The sequence below is a fragment of the Pangasianodon hypophthalmus genome, chromosome 4, assembly GCF_027358585.1.
Source record: "Pangasianodon hypophthalmus isolate fPanHyp1 chromosome 4, fPanHyp1.pri, whole genome shotgun sequence".
Lineage (NCBI taxonomy): Eukaryota > Metazoa > Chordata > Actinopteri > Siluriformes > Pangasiidae > Pangasianodon > Pangasianodon hypophthalmus.
In genome coordinates, this window is record NC_069713.1 from 21,877,370 (window position 1) to 21,901,864 (window position 24,495).

General features: G+C 37.7%; 2 protein-coding genes across 3 annotated transcripts; both read right to left on the bottom strand.

Annotated features, from left to right (window-relative positions):
- Positions 1-1,584: 1,584 nt before the first annotated feature.
- Positions 1,585-7,487, bottom strand: sdcbp (syndecan binding protein (syntenin)). Its single transcript, XM_026936000.3, has 9 exons — positions 6,967-7,487; positions 6,389-6,476; positions 6,158-6,275; positions 5,943-6,049; positions 5,690-5,851; positions 4,221-4,396; positions 2,600-2,771; positions 2,040-2,131; positions 1,585-1,926 (listed from the first exon to the last, which is right to left on the bottom strand). Exons 2-9 carry the CDS (start codon positions 6,437-6,439, stop codon positions 1,872-1,874), a joined length of 933 nt encoding a protein of 310 aa, XP_026791801.1. The 5' UTR covers positions 6,440-6,476; positions 6,967-7,487; the 3' UTR covers positions 1,585-1,871.
- Positions 7,488-8,848: 1,361 nt separating this feature from the next.
- Positions 8,849-22,169, bottom strand: LOC113540421 (cytochrome P450 7A1). 2 transcript variants are annotated; one of them, XM_026936917.3, is made up of 6 exons: positions 21,934-22,169; positions 14,042-14,279; positions 12,953-13,545; positions 12,731-12,846; positions 10,595-10,773; positions 8,849-10,212 (listed from the first exon to the last, which is right to left on the bottom strand). In XM_026936917.3, exons 1-6 carry the CDS (start codon positions 22,011-22,013, stop codon positions 9,877-9,879), a joined length of 1,542 nt encoding a protein of 513 aa, XP_026792718.1. In that variant the 5' UTR covers positions 22,014-22,169; the 3' UTR covers positions 8,849-9,876. The 2 variants fall into 2 exon arrangements, with proteins under 2 accessions (XP_026792718.1, XP_026792719.2); XM_026936918.3 differs by lacking the exon at positions 21,934-22,169 and adding an exon at positions 16,791-17,369.
- Positions 22,170-24,495: the final 2,326 nt, after the last annotated feature.

The window sequence follows — 24,495 nt, forward strand, 5'->3', positions numbered from 1 at the left end:
AATGCATACACTCCTGGGCGAAAAAAAAAATCATAATAATAAAAGGGCCAAGCCCAAAATGGCAAAAATATTCAGCTTTTAATGATCTTAACAACTCAAACAAATCATTGGTCAGAAAATTAGCAAAAATTAAAGAAACACACTCCTGAGACTTTACTTCTGCTGGGTGAACTGTTTGTTTGGGGAAAAGCTACAGCAGAAACAGAGAAATTCACTTACATCTATAGCTAAGACTATAGATTTCTTGTACACAAAGGTAAAATCATGATAATGATTAAAATGTTTGATGTTTGAAATTCAAACTAACACAAATTTTCTTCTGGGATGTTTTGATTGAAAGATTAGTCATTATTTGGTGATGTGCCACTCCTGATGCAGCCATCAAGGGCCTGATAACAAGCTCATAAATGGAACCAGGCCTGATAGAGCAGGGAGAAGTAGTACAAGAAGACTATAGTCTTAGCTATAGATGTAAATGAATTTCCCTGTTTCTGCTGTAGCTTTTCCCCAAACAAACAGTTCACCCAGCAGAAGTCTCAGGAGTGTGTTTGTTTAATTTTTGCTAATTTTCTGACCAATGATTTGTTGTTAAGATCATTAAAAGCTTAATATTTTTGCCACTTTGGGCTTGGCCCCTTTTTTTTTTTTTTTTTTTTTTTTGCTCAAGAGTGCAGAGCATATGGAGTCGTCAAAACCGGAAACCCACTAGGGCTGAGAATAGCTATTTGTCAGTAACTGTAGTCCTTATCTATAAAAACACACTTGTATTTAGATTTTTTTTTTTTTTTACATTTTTATTTAGGTGGAAATATCAAAACACAAAACACAACATCATTAGACAATATGCAATGTTTGAATCCTGGACATGCTAAATAAATAGAATTTTTTTATACTTTCTTTACATTATTCAGTAGTCTTAAACCCATTTAAAACAATACTGAATCAAGATAATTTTGTTCATTTGAATCAAGAAACAGTGGACAAACCTACACCTGTCTTGGACAGAAAAGATGTCAAAACTCCTATGAAGTAAAATCTTGTCAAAACTAAAAGGTTCTTCTTCTCATATCCAGCATATTTTATTTCAGCTCATATCAACACAGTTCCACTGGGTTTGAGTGAAAGGATACCAGCTTTATAAAGAATAAGTTAATAAAGCCACATAAAATGAATTCAAATTAAAAGAAGTAGACTAATATATATTTACAAATTGACCTGTGGTTGAATTCGTATAACTTTTCTTTTCTTAAAATTATTTTGTTTATGTATGTTGTGGCAACTGTGCATAGTTTTACAATTCCTTGTAAATTGTGGATTCATCTGTACAGTATATGTCTAAAATGTTGAGAGAAATGCAACTACTTTGACAATACAGGTCAAAGGTGTGGAAAAAAAAAAAACAAGGAAGCACTTTCTTAGTGGTTCCATAAAATTGGGTAGACTTGTGCTCTTAGATTCAGAGTCATAATACGAATAAGTAAACATTAAATAAGCAATGCAAGTCGGAGTATGTTCAAGAAAATTAAAATCCAAGGAACTCTGTCACTAAGGTAAATTTGCATACAACAAAGTAGCTGTTTGAAATTTGCATATAGCATAGCAGATAAAGATCTTTTATTTACTTTATATCAGTGAAGCTGTCATTTGAGTTTTGAGAATAATTCAGCATTGAAAAACACTGCACATTTAACATAAAGGAGTTAGTTACTGATGGAAGAGAGAAATACTGCAAAAAAAAGAGAAATGTCTCTCACTTTTCACTTCTTGTATTAAATGGCTCAAAAGCACAAACACTGTCCATGTGTACAGTACGCCACTTCATCTAAGCTGTAGTGCAAGCCCATTCTGAGCCAGGTGTGGGTCAGTCCGTATCACACCTCAGGAATGGAGTGGTCCATTAGAGATTTCACAATGCTGTTGCACATCCTGTGGAGAGAAAGCAAGCAAAGCAATGAAAAAAAAGAAGAAGAAGACAATTTTTGGATATGTGGAGTGCTCCTGATTAACTGGATTTTGTTTACCCACAATCCCCCCTTTACCTTTTCATCATGTGTTCAAAGATGACCGCTGGCATCACAGTTACAGTCACAACATTCCCACTAGTGTTGAGGATGTCTGACACCTGAGAGTCCTGAAGAACAGAAGAAAGTAAAGGAGAGAAGCAGAGGCATTCATTTTTTAGTCCATTTGTATTCCAGGAGTATGATCAAAATGGTTTAATATTTCTAACTTCTTTACTTTTCCAGAAAAAAGACAAATGCTCTTGATGTGTGTATCTGAGAGTTCTCTGTACTCTGTAATAGGAACTCTGGAAATTCTCCAAAGAGACACTAAATATAATTCCACCATTCTGAAGACCTAAATACTTTAATAACTCTTTTAAAGGTATCACATTTAGTCGGTTGTAACCTAAATCTCCCCCACATTCATGAAGAGGATTTGTGAATTAAACCACAAAACCACAAAAGAAGGCTTTTAAAATGGCAAGACACAGACTCATCCGGCCAGTTTAAGTTTGGATATGATTAGAGAGAAAGACAGAGAGAGAGAGAGAGAGAGAGAGAGAGAGAGAGAGAGGGAGGGAGAAAGAGAGATTCACCTTCAGTCCAATCACATTCTGTCCATTGATTTCACAGATCTGGTGGTCAGTGAGCAGTCCATTACGAGCTGCAGAGCTGTCCTTCACTATGGAAGTGATTTTGCCTTTCTTAAAGATGAAACCAAGCTGTCCGCTCATGTCCTTATGCAGAGTGACAGCACGCTCCATTGGCCTGCAGAATGACACATAAAACAATAAAGCTTCATTTCAATACCATTTTTAACATGCCCTTGCTGACTTGCCCTCATTATACACCTTAGTTAAATCCCACTTGCCATCTTAGGCCTTGTTCCGTTACTTCAGCACCAGGATGTTTAATATAATCCACAAAAGGCCAGTGTGGCTGCAGGTCTTCATTCCAACCAAGCTCCAGTGGAAACGATTGGACACTTGTTTTAACAGCTCAGGTGAAGTTCAATAAATGAGTCCATGGAGGTCTGAGGGATCAAGTCAACTAAACCTGCCCATGAGGAGTGGCAATCTGACAAGATAAAGTGTTTTTGTAAGGTGCTGGGCCACCACAAGCCACAAGAACAACTTCATTGTTCTTTGGCATAGAGTTTAAAAGTCTCTGAACTGTACTGAAGTGATGAACACCATTCTTATAAAAATGTTCCGTCAGTTGGTGTTGATGATGGTGATAGAGAGCACTGTCTAAGACATAGCCCTAATAGGTGTTCAACTGGGTTGAGATTTGGTGACTGTGACGACCAAAGCATATGATTTAAATCATTTTCTTCTTCAACAAACCATTCAGTGAGCTCTTATGCCCTGTGGATGAGGGCCGGGTCATCCTGAAAGAGAGTACTCCATTCAGGATAGAAACATTTGATCATATGATAAAGGTGATCAGTCAGCATGACTTGATCCTTTCCCAAACCAAACAACCTATTTTTCCTGAAATGTGTCACCCACCTGTAGTAATGTTATTAATGCCAAGAAAATTATTAAAATTTACCTAAGAACATTGAAACATGAATACAGTGCCTTCATTACACCATGTTATTATCTATGGCATACTACTGCAGACTATAGTTTTTTTTTGTTTTGTTTTGTATTTTTTTGTGATTTTTTACTACAGCATTAGCTGATGTTGGAAAGCAAAATGCTGCTGTTGTCCTTGAAACCACGGGTAAACATTTTCCAACTAAAAAAACTGAAAGATTGTCCTAGTATAGTGTTCCACTTCTCATGTAGGTCATACACACTTCTAAGTCATCTGTGAAAGGTGATGAGCAACTAATGAACACAGAAAGAAGTTAAGTAAAGAAACAGAGACTGAGTATTGGCTGTTAGTTTGCTAATTTGCTTTTACATACTGTGTAGTGCTCTTTTGCCTTGATTTTGTATTTGGAGTTCTGGAATTAAAAAAATGTTGCTTGTGGATCAACTGGTAAAAAATAATAGATTACCAATATACACAGTTACCTACTTTTAGACTTGCTCACTATTGCTGCATCATTGTGCGGATGTTAAAATATCCTGTTCCTGGTAGCTTTATCAATAATTCAGCTGAGGCAGTCTCACTCTTATAAATAAAATATTTGTGTGTTGTATGTTCATGACCACCGGATACGCTGACTACCGGATTATGTCCTTTAGATAAGCATCATGTGTGTACCTGTCTCGTACAGCTAGTGTTATTCTCTCAGGGCTGGCATTCTTCAGAACCTTGTGTGCACGGTCACTGCTCCAGCCAGCGCAGGACTCTCCGTTGATCTGCAGAATCTGATCGCCAAAGCGAAGCCCTGCTAATGCTGCCGCAGTGTTCACTTGTACTAGCTGTACAAACACCCCCTGAATAACAGACATCACAATAATCTCAGCACTGGCCAACAACATGCAGTAATTTAGACAAAAAAACTTCTTTTCAGTTTCCAAATTATGGATAGAGCATGAAATTAGCTGTGATCAGTAATATTACAATTACAGTCAAGAGGTACACTCACTGTCCACTTTATTAGGAACACCTGCACATTCATGCAGTTATCTAATCAGCCAATCATGTGGCAGCAGTGCAATTCAAAAAAAAAAAAAAAATACAGGGCAAGAGCTTCAGTTAATGTTCACATCAAACATCAGAATGGGGACCAAATGTGATCTCAGTGACTTTAACCTGGGCATGGTTTTTGGTGCCAGGTGGACTGGTTTGAGAATTTCAGCCATGATCAAAGTCACAGAGATCACACTTTATCTTCATTCTGAACATTAACTGAAGCTCGTGACCTGTATCTGCATGATTTTTTTGCATTGTGCTGCTGCCACGTGATTGGCTGATTAGATAACTGCATGAATGTGCAGGTGTACAGGTGTTCCTAATAAATTGGATGGTGAGTGTATGTATTTAGGGAAATGCTAGACTTTTACTGTGGTCTTGAATTGCAAGCACCTGAGGATAAGAGAAATGTTTTTCTCCTAGTGTTTTACTTTTGTGGGGTTTTTTGTGGACCATTTTTTTTATTAGTAACTCCATCACTGTAGAGAGAACTATCATAGAGCTAAACTGTTCAGTGTACACTCTGATCTTGTTATTACAGAAACAGCAGAGAAGGGACGCTATCAGACTTGATTAGCAACACTGTCAAACATCCCAGCCCAACAAAATAAAAAAAAAAATAATAAAATATATATATATATATATATATATATATATATATATATATATATATATATATATATATATATATATACATATACACGAAACTCTAAAACAGTTATTTGAAATGCCAGACCCTTAACAATCATGATGTTTTTCTTAGTGATTTTATTTACCATTGAATTACATTACTTAATGAGAATTGTTCTGGTTTCCTCCACAGAAACCAATATTATTATTATTATTATTATTATTAGTAGTAGTAGTAGTAGTAGTAGTAGTATGAATCTAAAGTCTTCTGCTTTTGGTTAGATAATTGCTTAAAATAAAAGCTTCTGGAATTGCATTTGTCAGCAGGAATATAGCAACTTTCCTTATGACATGATAATATTTGTATTTTTAAGCATGTCAGCTGGTCTGCAGTGTTACAACAGGAATATGTGAGGAAAGTCTGGGTGTGTTGTTTGAGGGCGTGGTTTATGGATTCATCTTACATTGTCTATGGCTTTGAGGCGGAGGCCGATCTTGCCATCCATGTCTTTACAGAGCACCACCTCTCTAACACCCTGCCGAATCTCAGCCCTCTTCACTCCCATGTCATTGCCAGTTATGGGAGCAACTGTCCAGTTTGTGCCGGACGAATGAACACTGAGAGCCTATGAACAACAGAAGATACACTTTTGCATTTATTTGCACCACATAGAACAACTTACATATATATATGGCCCCAAAGACAAAAAGACTTACTCCACTGCTTTGCTCAGGGACTGTAATAGAAAAGGCTTTTATTGCCTCAATACTAAGATTCAGGCCCATAAACTCACTCAGCTGAGGATACAAACTTCCAGAGGCATCTGTCCACACACACACACACACACACACACACACACAGATATTTATAAATAACCATAAAATACACATTAACAATTATTTTCTATATTGAAGAGAGCTCAGTGTCTGACCTGTTCCAACTTCCTCCACGTTTGACCCAGTGTGGGCGGGGCTAGATTGGTAGTGGGCGGGGTCAGGAAGAGCCAGGGGTGTGGCTTTGGATGGACTGGCAGTAGGAGTGTTCTGCGCCTGCAGCAGAGATGAACTACATTTGTCATTTTCAAGATGAAATGAAGGATGCTGCATATGTTGATGTTGCATACTGCTTTTCTAATCACAATCATAACGCACAGCAGTCATACCTGAATAAATTTATCCACCTTCAGGTCTTCTAAAGACGGATACAGTGACATGGTTGCTCTCCTGTTTCTTTTGCACTGTATCAGTTACCTGGAAACATGCACAAGTCATGTTAGGCTATGGCTATAAATCTAGTAAGCCTATGAGTAGTCATTTAAAACAAACATAACGGTGATGTGTCTGATCGAAGACTGATAGCTCGGAAGATAAGGCGTGTTCATGAGGTTTGTTTGGATGGAGAACCCGCATCCATGCATGCAGCATTACGTCACAGCGTCGGCGAAATGAAAACAATCTGATTATTTCCCATAACCCACTCCGAGCCGCATCTTAAATCATTCATTCCCACATGACATCGCTTGATGCGTTCTGGAAATCGTAAACAAACAATGCACATGCAGCAAGAAAAGGGTGAGGCAACATGTATCATCAACAACAATTTCGCAATGCGACCCTCTTTCACACACCCTCCTGTTCTAATGCAGCAAATTTCACACAATCGACGCATGTGTAACCCTGGTTTATCTGTGTGTGAGCATCGGAATGGTGAAGGATGTATGATATCCATTCTCAGACTCACCTTGAAGATGAAGAAGTGTGTGCAGCTGTGATGGCTTCAGAGTGTAGGTATATCCACCCAGAATGCGTCCGCAGGCTACTAGTCAGTCGCTGTCCTCCTCTGCGGTTCAGAAAGCCAATACTGATCGTGATCCTTGACTAGTCTTGACCTTCTGTATCTCAGATGATGAGCTGACCACGTGGTATCAAGTGCACACTCCGTCAGTTCGGTAGAGCGCGTGCACCGTGGGTTCTCAGGTCGCGCGCGAGCTTCATCACTGTTTTAGCTAAGAGCTCTGTCAGAAAAGAGGTCATGCTAGTGATGTGCTCTCAAAGCTACAGTAGTGCTACCCAATTATGGATCTTAATAATGCTCCACTATAATTTTCCTCGGTATCTTAAGGGTGGTGCATGTCCTTTACATTCCACTTCATGGCAACTGACATAAACACTCATTAACATTAATAAAGGCCTACTCCAGCACACAACAGCTGTCATAAAGTCTTTTTATGATATAAGGCTGTGTTATGACAACCTTACCTTTGTAAGAACTTTGTAGCACAGTGTATACTGGCATGTCTGGTATAAGGTCAGAGCCAAATAATGGTGATGATGTGATATACAGTAGCTTGCCATGTCTGAACAAGTGTTTAGTGTTTAGTGTTTCTAAAATTAACCCTTCTCAAACTCATACATACAACTCAATTAGGGTCTGAGATAATTTACAGTCTCCCCCTGAAAGTATTGTTCTTTTGTTTTTGCCATACACTGAAGACATTTGGGTTTGAGATCAAAAGATGAATAAGAGGTGATCAGAATTTCAGCTTTCATTTCATGATATTTACATCTAGGTGTGTTAGCTTGGCATCTTTTGTTTAAATGCACCCAGGGACAGACAGGAGTTTCTTGTTGCCCAGGGCCTTGTGTGCCCTGTTAGATTGATTGTTTAAATAGTTAATAGCTCTGAATGTCAACACTTGGTTTGAGCCCTGATTATGATAAACCAACATGAAGACCCGAGAGCTGCCTATGGGAGAAAAACAAACCATTCTGACGCTGAGAAAAGAGGGAAAATCGATTATAGCAATTGCACAAGCATTAGGCAAAGTAATACAACAATTTGGAATGTCCTGAAAAAGGAAGAAAAAACTGATGTACTAACAACCACACATGGAAGAATAAAACATCAGCAGTTGATGACAGAAACATTTTGAGAGCTGTGAAGAAAAACCCAAAAACAACAGTCAGTGACATCAGTTACAACCTCCATAGGGCAGGGCTGAAGGGATCACAATCCACCGTTCAAAGAAAGCTTCGAGAGCAGAAATCTAGAGGCCATACTACAAGATGCAAACCATTCATCAGCCGTAAGAATTGGAAGGCAAGATTGATCTGCTCATGATTCAAAATATACAAGCTCTGTCAAGCATGGTGGAGGCAGTGCTCATAGTGGTGTCATGTAGCCCTTAAATAAAGTGTTACCTTAAATGTTTTTCTAACATGCCATTTAGGGTACCACACCAGTGTCAGACATTACAGCTTAAAACCTCCATTTTTACATTTTTTTTTCTTTTTCTTCATAATACAAAGAAAAAATATTTGCATATTTTTAATATATCTACAATCGGAAGTGCATAACGAAATGGTGAGGTGGGGATGATAACAACTGTCCTACACAGAACGACCCTAAAGGCACCAGAGAACGAAAATGATCTAGTTATTTAACCTGTCTGGGAGTCCAAAATTCATACTGACACCACTGTCTACACTGCTGAAATAGTTATAATAAAATAAGCAGAAAGAGAATCAGAGCATTTTTTTTTCACCCAAGTAACATGAATATTAAGTCATCAAAATTTATGAATCATGTTATGTAATAGTTTTTTTGTGAACTCGCTTTTGAATAAATTTGAAATATATGAGTTTATTTATTTGTGAAATAAATATGACATACAAATATCCACTTAATCAGCATGACGATCATTTGACATCATTCTTTCACATAAATTCAATAGTTCACATGGTGGAATAATAAGGACCCAATAAAAGAAAAAAAAAAAGCAGACGACAATAAAAGTAGAAGTAATGCTACTGCACCCTTGATTCCCATTTAAGTATACACTCTGATTTTCAGTAAATGTTTTTTAACTTTTACATTCCACCAGCAGACATGCAATTTCTTTAATCCAACCAGTCCTTTACACACTATCAGTAATTTTTCAGTCTTACAAACACACATGGTGTACATTAATACTGCAAATTGATACTATAGAGTATATGCACAATCAATAAAGGGCAAGCATTTCTAAATACAGAAAAAATAAATTTGCATGTGAAAGCTGACAAACATCCATACATTCACACATTATTAAAGAAACAATTCAATGTACACTCAGTAGACACTTCATTAAGTACAGCTACTCTAGTTGTACCTAATAAACATATTTTTATACTATAGTTGAAGAGAGAATGATTAACTTGTATAAAAGGAATGTCAAAAAGCCCCTAAGCATAGCAGGGACTGAAAAAAGGCTACGGGCCTGGCAGAACATCACCAGGGAGCATACTGTTCTGTTTATAGAGTATAGGGTCCAGTTAATAGATTTGCAGTATGACAATTTTACTTAAAATTTAGTTACTTTTTCCATATGCATAAAATGCAATTCCTCTGTGGTTTATGCAATAGAGGAAAATACCTTCCAAATAAATATGATATTCTTCACTTTAACCTCAGAGCCATTGCTTCATTTCAAACCCAGTATGCTTTAGTACAGCGCTAAAGCAATAGTAAAAGCTTGCTATGCATAGCCTTAGAGTAGATGTACCTAATAAAGAGGCCACATTGCATCAAGAAGTATACTAAGAAATCTGAATGAATGCTCTTTTAGGTTTTGGTTTAACACATGGTATGTTTTGTTTTTCAACTGACATATTAATCATTAGCATTTTTCTCCCAGGATCTCTCTGTGTACCTGTCTGCTCTTGCTTTGTATCTAAGCAGTACATCTCGTGAAGGAGGCAGGATGCCAAGGCCGGCACGGGTACGATCTGGTGACAGCGTGACATCAGGCTCACTGAGTTGTAAGTCATAGTGCCAGAGCGCCAGCATGAGAAATTGCTTTATCTCATTCATGGCAAAGAAACGACCCGGACACTCACTGGCACCAGAACCAAATGGCACAAGGTAGTGTTTCAGCTGTCGGCCATTTTTGAAGAACTGGCTCTGTCTTTGACCCTCTTCATCCAAAAATCGGTCGTACTTGAACTCCTGCAATTGCATAAAAATTGCATCACAAAAAAAGAATGATGACTGTCTTGATATACTACCCACTTGTAATATTTCAATGAGATCCATACAGCAGAGTAACAGCTGCTGAGATATCACTGTACTGATATGACTGTAATGTACATTAAAATGTACATTTTAACAAGGGTTAAAAATAGCAAACAAAACTCATACTCTAAGAAACAAATGCCCAGAAGATGCCAGTGTGATGAAAATGTAATGACCTGTATTTTAGATATTATACATGCCATGCCTAGCAGCAATGACTGTGATATTTCACTCAGAGGTTTTCATTAAGCAGCTTGTGTTTTTATGAGTACGTTAGTATTTTTCACTTGAGAGTAATGTTGTTTGGAGTATTTACCAATGGGTTCGGGTAGATGTCAGGGTCTAGGTGTATGAGTCGGGGGTAGAGAGCAATGTAATCTCCTTTTCGAATAGCTGCCTCTTGACCCGAGTCCAGTGTCAGAATGAAGTCATCACTTGCAACTCGGATCATAATGGAAGCACTTGACAGGCGTAGAGCTTCCTTGATAATACTCTCTGCAAAGTAAAACCACACTGATGTGTTATGTATTGGTTTAATAGAAATACGATATTCAATATTTACCTCTAAACACTTGAGCCACCATATTATTGATGCTGTTTTGCCAACAGTTTGGGTTATATAATGGAATAGTGGATTCTAAAAAACTTAATATTAATTCTTTAAAGTCCTAGGAATTATATCACTCACTTTTTTCTCTATTAGTTTTACTGTAGTTTCTGAATAATTCATACACTCTGGGGGGAAATGGGCCAACCAAACAAATGTGTGAAATTTAGTATTTGTAATTTAACAATGAATAAAAAGTTAACAAACAAGCAAAGACTGAAGCAACATGCAACAAAGTAGGGAATAGTTTCTCCTTTAGATTTTCTTCTTCGTCTTTGGGGTGAACCTGCAGACAGTCTTCTACACGAATGTGTCACTGTTGTTAGATTCAGCTTTAATGGCCTTCCACAAATAGTACACATAGTGTCACAAAGCTGTGTATTAATATGAAGTGGGTCCTAGCTTTAAGACTAACTGAATACTAAGCTGGAAGTTTACTGGATTACCACAACATTATTCCTAGACAAGAGTATATAAAAGAGTATTTAAGTTTATTGCTATTTAAAAAAAACTAGAAACTGAGTTATAATAGTCTGTTTTTTTTTTTCTTCATATGTTGGTCAATGCAAGTGCTCTGTAAGTGCTTTGGAATAGTTCTATTTGGAACATCTGTATCATCTACCATCCCATTTCCAGTTTGGTTTCTGTCCTTAGTTTGCTGTAGATCTGCAGTTAAGTATTCAATTCTGCCTACACAAAGTCAGCATGTTGGGACATTTGGCTGGCTGTGAACTGGTTTGTTCAGCATGAATCATAAGGCTTAAGCAAGAAGCTTCAGAAATTCTCTAAGTTGTCTCTTAGTTGTTTTCTACTGACCTCTACATAACCACCACAAACTCAAGGTGAAACAAATTTTTATAATCTACAAAAAAGTACATGCTTCTAATTTTTCCTTCTATAGAAAATCACTGTTTGAGGCTTAATCTATTCATTCCTTACTTCATCTTTTTCATGTACAGAATTATTTTTTGTTTTCCCGTAGCGCTAACAGACAGACTAATTGTTTCTGGCTGCTATAATAGTAAACCAGAAACCAGAGTTCAAAATGAAAGCAAAACATTACTTATGATTTCTGGTCTGCCAACAGATTTAAGCTGTTTTTACCAAGTGTACGCAGTCAATGTGAAACTCTTTCAACCAGATTTTTTTAACCCCTTATTAACAGTTAATAAAATAGAATTAATAGAAGCACATTACGAGGTTTTTTTCCTGATGCATGTTTTCTGTCATAACCCAGGATTCAAAGCAGAAAGGAGCATACATACAACACAAAAAAGTACATTCTATCCAAATCATCATTTTGTATTTTTAGCTGCTTGCTTTCCCATCACTACAGAAATACTTCAGAGTGAGTCAGTCTGTTCCGGTGTGTTTCACTTGAAACACTATACTTAGTATTTGCACATGGTTCCAGATTGCATGACTATTTTCATCAAATAAAACATAGACGGATAAAATCCTTTTTGATGTTTCAAACATTTTAAATTGAAACTGTCTCATGCACAAGTGCGGTGTCATGTTCAAATATTCCACAACTGTAATAGGTTGGGTTTTATGTAACTACACTAAACTACTCTAATTTAATTAAATAAAGTTTATTTAGGTTAATAAGGAATCGCTTTTCCATTACATCTTTTGAGGGCAAACTTGGAGACATCCTTTTACACATGGTCATTTCACTGTTGTTCCATTCAGTTTTAATGGCCTCCTACAGAGAAGAAGCTGTGTTACGTGTCTTCACATGAAGAGGGTCTTAACTTAGAATGAACTAAAATACTTTTAAGGCAAAAAGACCCTTGGCCCATTTTTCTAGTCTTAGAGTGTATTATCAGTAATAGGACCTACCAAGCACAGTCATGGATTCCAGCTGCTCTTTGGACAGGCTGATTGGTTTGTCATTTGGTATCTGTGCCATGATTAGGTCGACCTCTTTACAAGCCACAACAAAAGCTTCTGGAGTTCTGAGAACCAGAATACATGCCAAACATTGTTAAAAATGAATCCAAACAAAATAAACTTGCTTTGAATGTGTCACGTAATCATTTGTCAGTATGGTGTGTTTGCTACCTCAGTGTATAGTAGAGACTCCAAAAGGCAGCGGGCAGTGTGTTGGCCTGTGAAGCCCAGAGCATGCAGACGTGTGTGCGTGCTTTTCCTGTCTCATCCAGGTGCATGCGATCGAAGGCGTCCATCCTGCGCTGAATCAGATCCGAGATGCACATCCTGTGATAAAGCTCCCCGTGCAGCAGTCCCTTAGCTAATGCTTCTCTCGCTCTCCATGCGCGTCTGCACAGCGCAATAGGCACGCCAGCCGCCAGTGCAGGAAAAGCCCCATCAAATGCCAAGAAATCCCGCTTCACCTTCTGCATGCATGTCCCAACAGCTCCTGTTTCTTCTGGCTGAAGGAGCCCTGCCTTCTTACCAAAAAGAGTGACGAATCCAGCATCAAACATGATGCGCGTGGTGAAACACTGTAAACCCTCCTCTTTCCAGCCATTCTCACTTGGCAGGCAGTGTTGGAAAGCAGTCTGCAGATTCCTAAGCATGTTCTGGCTGAGTTGCTGAAGAGGTGGACCTTGTAGTGTTTGTCTGAAGAGTGAGTGCACTTCTCGGTAGCTTTCGCTGAACAGCGGTGATGTAAAATCAGCATGACCAAACACCTGAAAAGAAGGTATTTGAAGGTAAGGAGAACAGTTAAAAAAAACACCCAATAAAAATATACTTAGGATCTAAAATGTCTAGTATTAGCCTTATATCTAGTGTCTGGACTTAAGTATCAGAACTACGCACTTGATGTCATATTAGTTTACTACATTTCAAAATAGCCTCCGAATTTCTTCAGAGCTGCACTGTGATCAAAACACTTCTCTCAAATAAGGAACAAGAAACATTATAGGAAGTATTTCATTCAATTTTCTTTCAATTTTCACAGAACCACTTGCTGTGCACCTCTCAAAGCTGGGGGCGGTGTTTCTGGGCACCCTTTATTAGCATTACTAAGGCACACAATTGGGTAAAAGTTGAGGGGTATAAGAGATGATGTCATTCAAGGTCATAATTAACTTGCAGAGGAAATCTTTTCAACAGAGGCACATAGAACTACTCATTCACACTTTTTCAAATCTGCAATGCCCCTTTATTGTATGTGTGCCTCACCCGCTGAGAGAAACCCATAGCGAATTTGTGAAAGTCGAGGTTTTTGCCCTGGCGCATCACCACGGAGAAGGAGAAAGGATCCGTGATGAAGGTGAAGTACTTCCCCGCAAGTTGGCATGTAAAGATGTCTCCATACTTTTGTTGAGCTGCTTGCAGGAAGCCCAATGGGTTTTTACCATAGTCCAGAATTACACCAAAAAAAGGCCATCCTTTCACCAGTGGAGGTTCTTTTGCTCGCCTGCAACCAGACATATACAAAAATATAGACCTGACTGTATATATATATATATATATATATATATATATATATATATATATATATATATATATATATATATACACAGTCAGGTCTGGAAGTATTTGGACAATAACAGAGTTTTTGTGATTTTGCCTTTATACACCACCACAATGGATTTGAAATAAAACAATCAAGATGTGATCAAAGTGTAGACTTTCAGCTTTATTTTAAGAGGTTCCACAAAAATACGGCATTTACCATTTAGTAATTTCAGCCATTTTCAGCAAAGTACCTCCATTTTCAGGGGCTCAAAGGTATTTGGACAAAGTGACATAATTGTAAATATAACCATAATTTTAATACTTGGATGAAAATCCCTTGCAGTCAATGACTGCCTGAAGTCTGGAGCCCATGTTCTCAAAACTCAAATTCTGAGTTTCCTCCCTGGAGATGCTTTGCCAGGCCTTCACTGCAGACACCTTCAGTTGCTGCTTGTTTGTGGGTCTTTCTGCCTTCAGTCTTGTCTTCAGTAAGTGAAAAGCATGCTCTGTTGAGATCAGGCGACTGACTTGGCCATTGAAAAATATTCCATTTCTTCGCCTTCAAAAAGTCTTGAGTTGCTTTCGCAGTATATTTAGGGTCATTATCCCTTGTACTGTGAAGCGGCATCCTATCAGTTTTGTAGCATTTGGCTGAATGTGAGTAGAGAGTACAGCCTTATACACCTCAGAATTCATCTTGCTACTTCTGTCAGGAGTCACATCATCAATAAACACCAGTGAGCCCATTCCATTGGCAGCCATACATGCCCATGCCATAACACTGCTTCCACCATGTTTGACACATGATGTGGTATACTTTGGATCATGAGCTGTTCCTTTCTTTCACCATACTTTTCTCTTCCCATCATTCTGGTACAAGTTAATCTTGGTTTCATCAGTCCAAAGTATCTTATTCCAGAACATGGGAAGCTTTTTTAGATGTTTTCTGGAAAAGACTAATCTGACTTTCCTGTTCTTGAATGTTACCAGTGGTTTGCACCTTGTTGTAAACCCTCTGTATTTACATTCATGAAGGCGTCTCTTTATTGTAGATTTTGACAATGATACGCCTACCTTCTCCAGAGTATTCTTGACTTCTGTTGATGTTGTGAAGGGCTTTTTCTTCACCAAGGAAAGGATTCTGCAATCATCCACTTTAGTTGTCTTCCGTGGTCTTCCAGGCCTTTCCATGTTGTTGAGCTCACCAGTGCTTGCTTTCTTTTTAAGAATGTACCCAACTGTTGATTTGGCCACACCTAAGGTTTTTGCTATCTCTCACAGATTTATGTTGTTTTTTCAGCCTAATGATGGCCTCCTTCGCTTGCATTGAGCTGCCAAATGCCAACTCAATACCTGATATCAACTCCAGACATTTTATCTGCTTCATTTGTCTTGAAGTAGCGAGGGAATGGACCGCATCTGGTCAATTAACTTCTCGTAAGTTAATTGTCCAAATACCTTTGAGCTCCTGAAAATGGAAGTACTTTGCTTAAAATGGCTGTAATTCCTAAATGGTAAATGCCATTTTTTTGTGGAACCTCTTAAAATAAAGTTGAAAGTCTACACTTTGATCACATCTTGATTGTTTTATTTCAAATCCATTGTGGTGGTATATAAAGGCAAAATCACAAAAACTCTGTCATTGTCCTGTCCAAATACTTCCGGACCATATATATGTTAATGTTATATAACAAAATAGAATGTAAATGCATATAGCAAAGTCATGTGTTTTCTAGAGATGAAGGCCAACTTTCACTGAACTAACTCCCACAATTAATTGAATATAGATGTTTTTATAATTGAAACAACTGAAATCAATATTTAGTCATACCTTTTACCAGAAGTACTGGAAAATTACAAGAAGTACAGTAAATTCTAATCTATTACATATCATGAAATAGGCCAACCGGACTAGATGCAATATTACCATCTAGTATCCCAGAAACACAAGTGTGAGCTAGATACTAGATGAGCATAAGTAGATGAGCATGAGGTGAGAATACACCTTGAATGGGATGCCAGTCCACTGCAGGCATATCGAGTTTTCAAATACGATTTATTTGAATATTTGCATAATGTTAGTTCAGCTAAAGTACAGCTTCAAATTCTAGGAAGATTTCTCAAAACCAAAGGGTTTATGGGACACAATGTAGTCCCCCAAATTATCACTCTATGAAACAGATTACATAGGTATGAAGTTACATAGTTGCCAGAATTCATAACACTCATCCCTTCTCAACCCACAGTTCACAGCACATGTTCAAGAATCTGATATAAACAGATTCACTAAGCAATATTCAACATTGCATAGTGAATCTGTTTACTCAACTTGAGCAAGAACATATTTGTAGGTAAAGAAACAGCAACCCTGTCAGCATAAACTAGTAAAAACACAGTGGAGTCTCATCCTATTTTTTAGAACTTTCAGCTTTCTTTTTTTCATGTCTGAAAGTTGCCCTGAAGAACGTACCTTGTCCTAGACCCACAGGCTCTCAATAACAGGAACGACACACCAATGGCGAGAAAGGCAACAAGAATCCATGTAGCCATGCCTAAGCTCTGTGCATTTACTCCCACTTTCTCTTCTCTGTTTGCTCCTTTTCCTTCTGTCCCATCTGGCTCTTTTTAACCCTCTACGAGCCCCTCCCACTCACTGTAAGAGGGGCATTATTGCATCCGGTGTGCTGCCCCTGGCTGTGAAATAAGCTGAAATGAAATACCCATTTTATACAGGTCTTATCTCTTTAAGCCTGAGTGGAAGCTATGTTTCTTATTCTTAAAGAAACAGGATTTGAAGAATAACAGGGAAATTACAGTGAATGCCAAAGCCTGGTAATTTTCCTGTCCCTCATTAAGGCAGGGATATAACAGGAACAGAGTCACACATACACTAAGGGGGAAATTTTTTAAAAATTAGTTTAGATAGCAATCATGGAACAAAACCAGGTAACACACCAGTAAAATGACAAACAAATTAAAAACAGAGCAACATATGCATTTCTTATTTTGTTGAAACATTAAACTCGTTTTTCAAACTTTTCAGCGTTACTTTAGTTAATATTTCCTGAAGCCTCCCATGGAGAGAAGAACAACACAGAGCGTCCTGTTATGTCTAACAAGGTTGAGGATACTTGATGACTTAAATACTGCTCCATGCACAACATTTCAAGCTCCTTTGTATTATTTTGGGAGGTTATGTATGCGGACTGCCCTCTGTTATCTGATCTACCAAGATGTCTAAAATGTAAATGTCTATATGATTTATTATTGTCCACACAAACAAGTCTCCTCAGAGGAAACACAGGGTTGTTGTGTTGTTTTTATTGAGCCAGGGAAGGGAGAAATAGACAACAATAACTTACAAGGATGCATCGTAGCCAAGAGTAATTTATTAAAGAAAAATAAAAAGCACAGCCAAATTTTATCCTTCCCCAAAATGGGAAAACATTAACATTAACCCACTGTGGGTTTTCTCACGCAAATAAAATATAAAATGTCATTGAGACTGTCATAACCTTTTCTCTTTTAGATTTATGTTTTTTTTTTAACCTACAGTATTTTTTTCATAGACACTACTCACTCTTCTAGCAACTGTATCTATCCCTGTCTCTGGAGATTCATTATAGAAGAGATTGCCAGAATGTGTAATTTGATCTCCTGAAGAGGAGATTTTAGCTTTCAAGCAACTTTACTGAACTACAGTATGTAACACATGGAAGTCTAATTGCCACTGTGGAGGAAATTCTATGAGTACCTCCACTAGTAGAGGCTGAAAAGCAGTTGGACTCATCTTCATCCTCTCATTAGTCCCTTCACCTGAATTGGGCCCTTCTCTACCAGAATGACTTATTTTGCCTGTATGCAAACCTTTGCAGTCAACTATATTAGCTGCTCAGCACGACTTTCAGCTGCTGTATCACTCCCTGTGCAACCGGGCCAAATACTTTATAATACACGCGAGAAAAGGGGGATTTCCGGTCATTACAACTGTAACTGACTCTGGCGCAACTGAGAACTTCATGTATTGAGGCCTGATTATGTAAAACGGAAGACAACAAGGTCAAGACAACCTCTTCCTGGCCAAGAATTCAGAAATTCTTGACATCTGTGAATTTCTATCATGATTTTATTGGGGATTCAGTTTGATAGCAGCTTTAGTATTCAAACCAGTGTGCAAGAATGCTATCAAGCAAGTATGCTTGTGTGCATGTATGTTAGTAAGCAAGTATGCTGGGAGGCAATATGCTAGTATGAAAGTATAAAAATATGAATATATGCTAGTATGCTAGTGCGCAAGTAAGGCTGATACATCAGTGCACAAATATGCTCATATGCAGCTATCAAAGTATTTTAGTATGTTAGTATTCAGGCATGCTAGTGTGCAAGTATGCTAGTGAGCATGAATATAAATATGGTAGCATGCAAGTATTTTAGTATGGAATTATGAAAGTATGTTGGTCTGCTAGTATGCAACATTGTAGTATGCTATTGAGCAAGTATGTTAGTACACAAGTATGGAAGTATGCAAGTGAACTAGTATAAAGCACAAATGTTTTCGTATTCAAATCAAATCTAGTATACACATGTATGCAAGTATGTAACTATGCTAGTATGGAAGCACAGAAATATTTCAGCATTCAAACCAAGCCTAGTGAACAACTGTGCTATTAAGCAAGTATGCTATTGTGAAAGTAGATTACGCTAATATTGTAAGTATTGAAGTATGCAAGTATGTTAGTATAAAGGTATACTAGTATCTACTATATGTTATTATGCTAGTATACAAGTATGTTAATACCAAATATGGAATTATGCCAGTATGTTAGTATGCCAGTGTGCAAGTATGCCAATATGCAAATATGTAAATGTTTTAGTATGTAAGTGTGCAAAAGTCTAGTATGCAAGTTGAGGCATATTTTAGTATGCTAGTGCACAAGTATGTTAGTGTGTAAGTAGACTAGTATGCAAATATGGAGCAATGACAGAATGCAAGTATGCTAGCATGCAAGTATGTTAGTATGCAAGTATAAAAGTATATTTTTTCCTTTGCATATTTAATTGTTTACTGAAAAGTTGTATTGATTTATTTGATTTAACCTTTAATAGGGCCACCCTGACATTTGTGGGTCAAATAGTGCCAGTGAAAAAGAAAAAAAATAATTGCTTTTCTAGCTAGCATGAAGGTGGAGCACAAAGAAAGATCACAACTTTCCAGTTGTTTAAGTGGAAATTTTGAATCACGAAGTGTAATGTATTTTATACAATTGTTTTTTTTTTTTTTTTTTCATTTTCATGAAGGGTTCTGGAGTGGACTGTATAAACCAAGGGTGTCTTATCTGCAAAGGAAAGTGGCTGAATGGGTGGCTGCAGGTTTTGTTTCATCCAAACACACCTGATTCTAACTGGACCAAGCCTGATTCTACCTTTAATTAAAAAAAAGCATAATCTAAAAAAATTAATTATGCTGATTAATTAATTATCCCACATAAGCAATATAGTACCATACCCTCTTCCTCTCTACTTCAGTCTGAATACGAAGGTCAAACATACACCTACATTAAGCCATAAATACTAGTAACTACAACAAAGATATCACAGACAACATAAATGGTGATTTTCCTGCCCCTCATTAAGGCATGGACAGAAAATGGGACAGAGTTGCAAATTCACTACTATAAAGTGGGAAATTTTTAAAAATGTGTTTAGTAGTAATCATGGAACAAAGCCTGATAACATATCAATAACGCCAAACAAATGAATAACAGAGCAACACACACATTTCTTATTTTGTTAAAACATTAAACTCTAAACATTAATTCTATTTCTCTGCAAAACACTGGTTTCAAAATTTTCAGCATTTCTCTAGTTAATATTTGGAGACGCCTCACATGGAGAGAAGAATGGCACAGAGCGTCCTGTAATGCCTAACAAGGTTGAGAACATTTGTAGATGACTTAAATACTGCTCCATGCACAACATTTCAAGCTCCTTTGTATTATTTTGGGAGGTTATGTTTGTGGACTGCCCTCTGTTATCTGATCTACCAAGATGTCCAGATTTTTTTTAACCTACAGTATTTATTTCATAGACACTACTCACTCTTCTAGCAATTGTATCTATCCCTGTCTCTGGAGATTCATTATAGAAGAGATTGCCAGAATGAGTAATTTGATCCATCAACGTATGAATCACTGAAGAAGGAGATTTTAGCTCTCAAGCAGCTTTACCGAACTCCTATGTAACACTTAGTTTTAAAGTATTAAGTATAAAAGTATGCTAGCTTTCAAGCACTTAAGTATGCAATCAAACCAGCGCAGATAGTGAAAAGTCATAAACAAAAATATCTCTTCCTTTGCATACTTAATTGTTTACTAAAAAGTTGTATTGATTTATTGGATTTAACCCTTAATATGGCCACTCTGAGATTTTTGTTGGACAGGAACACCGGACCACACCAAGAACACAATAATATTGAGGTAATTGTGATATACAACTGTGTGTCAAATAGTGCCAGTGAAAAAGAAAAAAAAATTGCCTCTGTAGCTAGCATGAAAGTGGAGCACAAAGAAAGATCACAACTCTCTGGTTAAGTGGAAATTTTGAATCACTAAGTGTAATGTATTTTATACAATTGTTTTATTTTTGTTCATTTTCATGAAGGGTTCTGGAGCTGACTGTATAAACCAAGGGTGTCCAATCTTATCTGCAAAGGGAAGTGGCTGTATGCGTGGCTGCAGGTTTTTGTTTCAACCAAACACACCTGATTCCACTCGGATCACACCAGATTGCACAAGATTCCACTCGGACCACACCTGATTCCACCCGGACCACACCAGATTCCACCCAGACCACACCAGATTCCACCCGGACCACACCAGATTCCACCTGAACCACACCTGATTCCACCTTGGACCACACCAGATTCCACCCAGACCACACCGGATTCCACCTGTTACATCAGTTGATCTTGGCTTTCAAGAGACCATCAGGTGTGGCTTCTGCTTGGTTGGAATGAAAACCTGCACCCACACCAGCCCTTTGTGGATAAGACTGGACACTCTTGGTGTATAAAAATAATTTACACTCACTCTAAAAAATGAATTATGCTGATTAATTAATTAATTATCCCACATAAGCAATATAGTACCATACCCTCTTCCTCTCTACTTCAGTCTGAATATGAAGGTCAAACATACACCTACATTAAGCCATAAATACTAGTAACACAATATACTCACAAAAGTGGAATTCACCAAATGAACTAATGAGTAAAGAATCTATGTTAGTATATTTAAATGGTAGAGTAACTAGTTTGGTTTTTCCCTAATATGTAATCCAGCAATTTATCATCTCATTTTAGAGAAGCTGAGAGTTTAGTCCTTTCACAACTCAACAAGCCGTTTAAACACACACACACACACACACACACACAAAACAACGAGCATATTAGTATATAATAAATCAGACACTGTCAGCTGGCGTCACACAAAGGAGTGAAAAACACACAGAGAGAGAGAGAGAGAGAGAGAGAGAGAGGGAGGGGGGAATTTCGTGGTAATCTTACAACTTTGAGCTTTCACTTTTTCTCGGTGTGAAAGAGCTGAAGAGCTTACCTCGTCCTCGACCAGCAAACTCTAGATAACAGGAAACACACACCCACAAAGAAACAGGCACCGAGAATCCATGTAGCCATTCCTCAACTGTGTGTTTCACTCCCACGGTGTCTCCTCTGAGCGCTGCTGTTCCTTCTGTCCTGTCTTTCTGCGTTTCCTCACTTCGGGATCAGTCCTGCTAACTCTAGGGGGCGCTTGTGTCACTTAGGACTGCCCTGCTTGTGTACTGTAGAAACGTACTTGCTGTATACTTCTCACGGCCCTGTGCTGTAGACTATGCAGTGTGTGGGATTCACCATTTTTTCTGACTGCACAGTCATGTGACTAGCTACATTGCGAAAAATCCCCTTATAACACAGTTATTATGGATACTGGCCAAAGGTACAGTATGTTCACTTTTAGCAGCAGTAAAACGATGCATCAGTGCAGCAGAGCACAAATGGTTTACCTTTAATTTTAAAACAGAAGAATCCTTTTAACCCCCTTTAGGAATCAAGAATTAAGCTGTTAAGAATAAACAAACTCTTTAAGAACAACTGAGGATACTAATATTAATATATCTGATTTCTCAATTTCAGAGATACAGAAATACATCATCATTACCATTATTATTATTATTATTATTATTATTATTATTATTATTAAAAATATCAAACCAAACTCTAACAGCTTGTGTGGCAGAGCTTCTTATTCTGAAGGAAAGAGAATTATAAACCATTCTGATCAAGACACATATTGTAAGAGAACTGACAAACTAGTTAACATGGCTTGTTCTATATAAATATTTGAATTACACTATATTGCCAAAAGTATGTGAACACCTGACCATTACACCCATATGTTGTTCTTCCCCAAACGGTTGCCCCAAATTTGGAAGCACACAATTGTCTAGAATGACTTTGTATGCTGTAGCATTAAGATTTCCCTTCACTGGAACAACGGGGCCTAAACCTGTTCCAGCATAACAATGGACCTGTGCACAAAGCGAGGTCCAGGGAGACGTGGTGTGTGAAGGTTGGCCTGCACAGAGCCCTGACCTCAACCCCAATGAACACCTTTGGGATGAACTGGAGTGCCGACTGCACCCCAGGCCTCCTTGCCTGACATCTATCAGTGCCTGACCTCACTAATGTTCTGGCTGAATGAGCAATGAGCAAATCCCCACAGACACACTCCAAAATCTGGTGGAAAACCTTCCCAGAAGAGTGGAGGTTATTATAAGAGCAAAGGAGGGACTAAATCTGGAATGGGATGTTCAACAAGCACATATGGGTGTGATGTCTACATACTTTTGGTATAATGTAAATTGTGAATAATATATGAAAATAACTGACAAATCAAAGTCTGATAAATGTTTTTATTTACTTATTTGTTTGTTTGTTGTTTGATTGATTATCACTGATTACGAGTAACTGATGTGCTTGGGATTTGTTATGATTTGGTCAACATTCCACCCTAATTTTACCCTACTAGAATTTGACATTTCCTCTTGTTTACTGTTTAATCTGTAGGGTATGAATAATATTTTATTTTCCATAATTGAGTCTCAACATATGCTAATTCTTACTATAAAGTGAAACATGTCTATATGATACTATGATACTAATCATGGAGCAATACCAGACAACACATCACATGTCACGCACACTCATTCACTGGATGTTGCATTATAATAAATCTAGAATATGTGACGTAAGAGCATTATAGTCTACTAGAATGGGTTTTATTTCCCAGTTGACCTTTTTTTTTAGAAGCATGATGTAATATAAGCCACTCAGTTCTCAGCAGTTTCTCAAATACTGAAACCAGCCTCTCTGGCACCAGCAACCATGTCAGGGTAAAAGACACTGAGATCACATTTTTTCTGATATTTGATGTGAACACTAACTTAAGCCCTTGACCTCTAATTGTGTGATTTTATGCATTGCACTGCTGCCACATAATTGGCTGATTGGATAACTATGTGAATGAGCAGCTGGAGAAGCGTTCCTATTAAAGTGGCTGATGAGTGTTGAGTGTATAATTGGGATTGCAAATTGGGGTTTCTTTACTGGGACTTACCCAGATCAACAGCAGACACAGACTAAAACACAGACTTGTACTAACTCCTCTCTAACAGGGTTTTGGCTTGATAGTATTCACAGACCCTGACCTTATTCCTCTGGAATACAGGTGCCTGCCAAATAATGTCAGTGTAAATATATACATTTAGACACAGTAAACAACGTCTTTAAAAACTGAAAGCTATAATGACTAGGAATTAGGTCAAATGTAATGAAACTACAAAAAGTTCACAGCTGTGTTATGCTAACATGAGAGGGGCTAGGGGTTTGATTCTACACATTATAAAGATTCTTCATGAAGAACAGGTATGAACAGTAAGGGTGTTGTCAGAGTTGAAGCATAAGGAAAACCTTATTAGAAACAGGAGTCTTCAGTGACTCTATAAATTAAGGAGTGGCAAGAATGACTCAGGCCACTACACCAAACCAGCTCCTCTTGTCTTTCTTTTTGTACAGAACATAAAAAGTCAGAACACTAAAACTCAACACTTAGGCTACA